The 2,513-nt window shown below is 41.6% G+C and overlaps 1 protein-coding gene across 1 annotated transcript; it reads left to right on the top strand.

Annotated features, from left to right (window-relative positions):
* The first annotated feature begins 928 nt into the window (after window positions 1-928).
* On the top strand, window positions 929-2,257 carry LOC121369699. Its single transcript, XM_041494751.1, has one exon. The coding sequence runs from the start codon at window positions 929-931 to the stop codon at window positions 2,255-2,257; it is 1,329 nt and encodes a 442-aa protein (XP_041350685.1).
* The last annotated feature ends 256 nt before the right edge of the window (window positions 2,258-2,513 follow it).

Here is a 2,513-nt window from a genome sequence, read left to right on the forward strand (position 1 = left end):
ATACCTTTATTACCTCGTTTTACGGTACCATTTAAACAAGATATTCCATGCTAAGGGGTGTTAATAATTACGCTCCTTGAACTAGTCTTAGTGGAGTGATAGTGATGGCTCGCCTTAAATGGTTAAGTCGGTGGTAACAAAGGGGGCAGGACGTAGCAGTGATAACGTTCTCGCTTCATGAGCGGTCTGTCTAAGATCGATCCCCGTAGGTAGCCCATTGAGCTATTTCTCGTTCCAGCCAGTACACCACGACTGGTATATCAAAGGCTGTGGGATGGTGCCTATAAAAGATCCCTTGCTAATAATGGAAAATGTAGCGGGTTTCCTCTTTAAGACTATGTGAGAGAATTACCAAATGTTTGATATCCAATAGCTGATGATTAATAAAATCAATGTGCTCTAGTGGCGTCGTTAAACAAAACCAACTTTTTAACTGTGGTAACCAGAGACCGCTTCTTTAAATATTGATCCGTAGAACGTTAATCAGGTAACAATGATTGTCATTGGCAGCTGGATGAGCCTTTCGTTACACGTCCAATAGACGTGAGACCTTAATGTTTTTTAACGGTTTGCTAACCAATATGCCATCCAATAGAATCGTAATATGCATATTTGTATCACATATGCGTTGGCTGTTTTTATTGGTTGATAGTCATATACTACCCTGCACTGTATCCTATAAAAAGAGCAATTGTCACATTTCTTCAAGTCTGATGTTTTCGGCGAGATGACGCCCAAACACATGTATTTATATTTTTTTCTGGTTTTTGTTTTGGAAGGTGGTACGACTCAAATTACCTCCAAGCAGACCAATATTGGAATGAATCAATTGACCACGGAACATATGAATACTGGAGTGAATCAACTAACCACTAAACTGACTGGTATTGGAGTGAATCAACTAACCACGACACACACGGAGTCTAGAATGAGTGCTACGTCAGATGCTACACTAAAACCAACGTCGTTACCGGCACACTGTCACATCATAGAAGACACGTCTGCCTGTTATTCTGTATCTCGTCTGCATGACAACACACCGAGATCGTCAACGGTCTCCATCATCGACAATGGGTCCGTTTCCAAACACGTATACTACGACTTCATGCAGTACTCCCTCTATGTTCAGTTTGGTCTGGTTCTACTTGGCATCCTCACCAACGTGTGTAGCATAACGGTGTTCACCCGTAAACAAATGAAAAGCGCAACTTCCACAATTCTCACTTTCCTCAGCTGTTCTGAACTGGGAGTTGCCATTGTTGAACTGATCATGGTATCATTCTCTGTTGCAATGGGTCACATGGCCTACACGTCACATATTTTCTGGACTTTATTTCGATGGTGTCGAGTGTACCTGACGATCGTTTTTCAAAGATGTTCCTTCTGTTTCAACATTTTGGTTGCAACAGAAAGGTTTATTGTGGTAAGATTTCCTTTAAAGGCAAAACAAATTTTACGACGAAGGAATCCAGTGATATTTTGTGCTGTAATCTCTGCTACAATATTTGGTATAAACACTTTTAATCCATTGAAAATGGAGGTAGTTCCAGTGCATACAAAACGAGGTATGATATACACGATACAAAATTCTCAACTATACACTAACGACCCTGACACATTTGAAGTTCTTTCCGTATTCACAAAGATAATCTTTTCCTACATTCCTCTCTTTGGATGCCTCCTCATGAACATTCTGATGGTCACGGCTTTATTGAATAACAGAAAAGAGAGGAAGCGGATGCAGACGAATCGAAATGCAGAGCATCTGAATGACAGGCGAGAAATCCATACAACAGTAACTATACTGGTATCCACCTTTCTCTTCGTTCTTCTGTCTCTGCCAGTCACTACAACCTCCATCGTCGAAAGCACCAATCCCGAGTACGGAGAACAGAAAAGGGAGCATTACCTATTCAGGTTCCTCGTCCAGTTTAACGGGTTGTTGTATCTTCTGAGTCTGTCCATGGACTTTCTTGTGTACATGATTCTGAGTCGAGCGTTTCGACAGACGTTCATCCACTTGTTGAGATCCACTTCTTGTCATCACGCCAGTGGTATTGTCGAGGGTCACACGTCGGCGACGAGGTCCATCAAGTTGTCCAGAAATGTCAGTAGCAGGGTGGAGACGTCCATGTCGGTACCGAGACATAAAGTGGCGGAGGATGTTGACAGAGAAAATACGGTAACGGAGGAGTTGGGCAGTTCAGTTAACGTGACTGATGGTTTTGGTGTAACAGTGGAGACTGAAGCCCTGTGAACGGATGGTGTAATACTGTCGGTCAGATATTGACAGGACGGAAGCCAAACAACTGGACACCTCTGTAACACTTGATATTTATTAATGACCAGTTTGATGGTCGTGATTATGACTGAAGTCTTATAATTTGGACACTGCCATCGTCATAATAAAGTGTTGATAAGATTGAAGCTTCATGTTATGCGAATAAGTACAGTAAGTTCAAATGCGTCAATATATATAGACTGTGTTTTTATTACATATGGATAATGTGATC

Source organism: Gigantopelta aegis, chromosome 4 (assembly GCF_016097555.1).
Source record: "Gigantopelta aegis isolate Gae_Host chromosome 4, Gae_host_genome, whole genome shotgun sequence".
NCBI lineage: Eukaryota > Metazoa > Mollusca > Gastropoda > Neomphalida > Peltospiridae > Gigantopelta > Gigantopelta aegis.

Coding starts and splice junctions, on each gene's coding strand:
- LOC121369699 (XM_041494751.1), top strand. CDS start 929: ATGAGTGCTACGTCAGATGCTACACTAAAACCAACGTCGTTACCGGCA.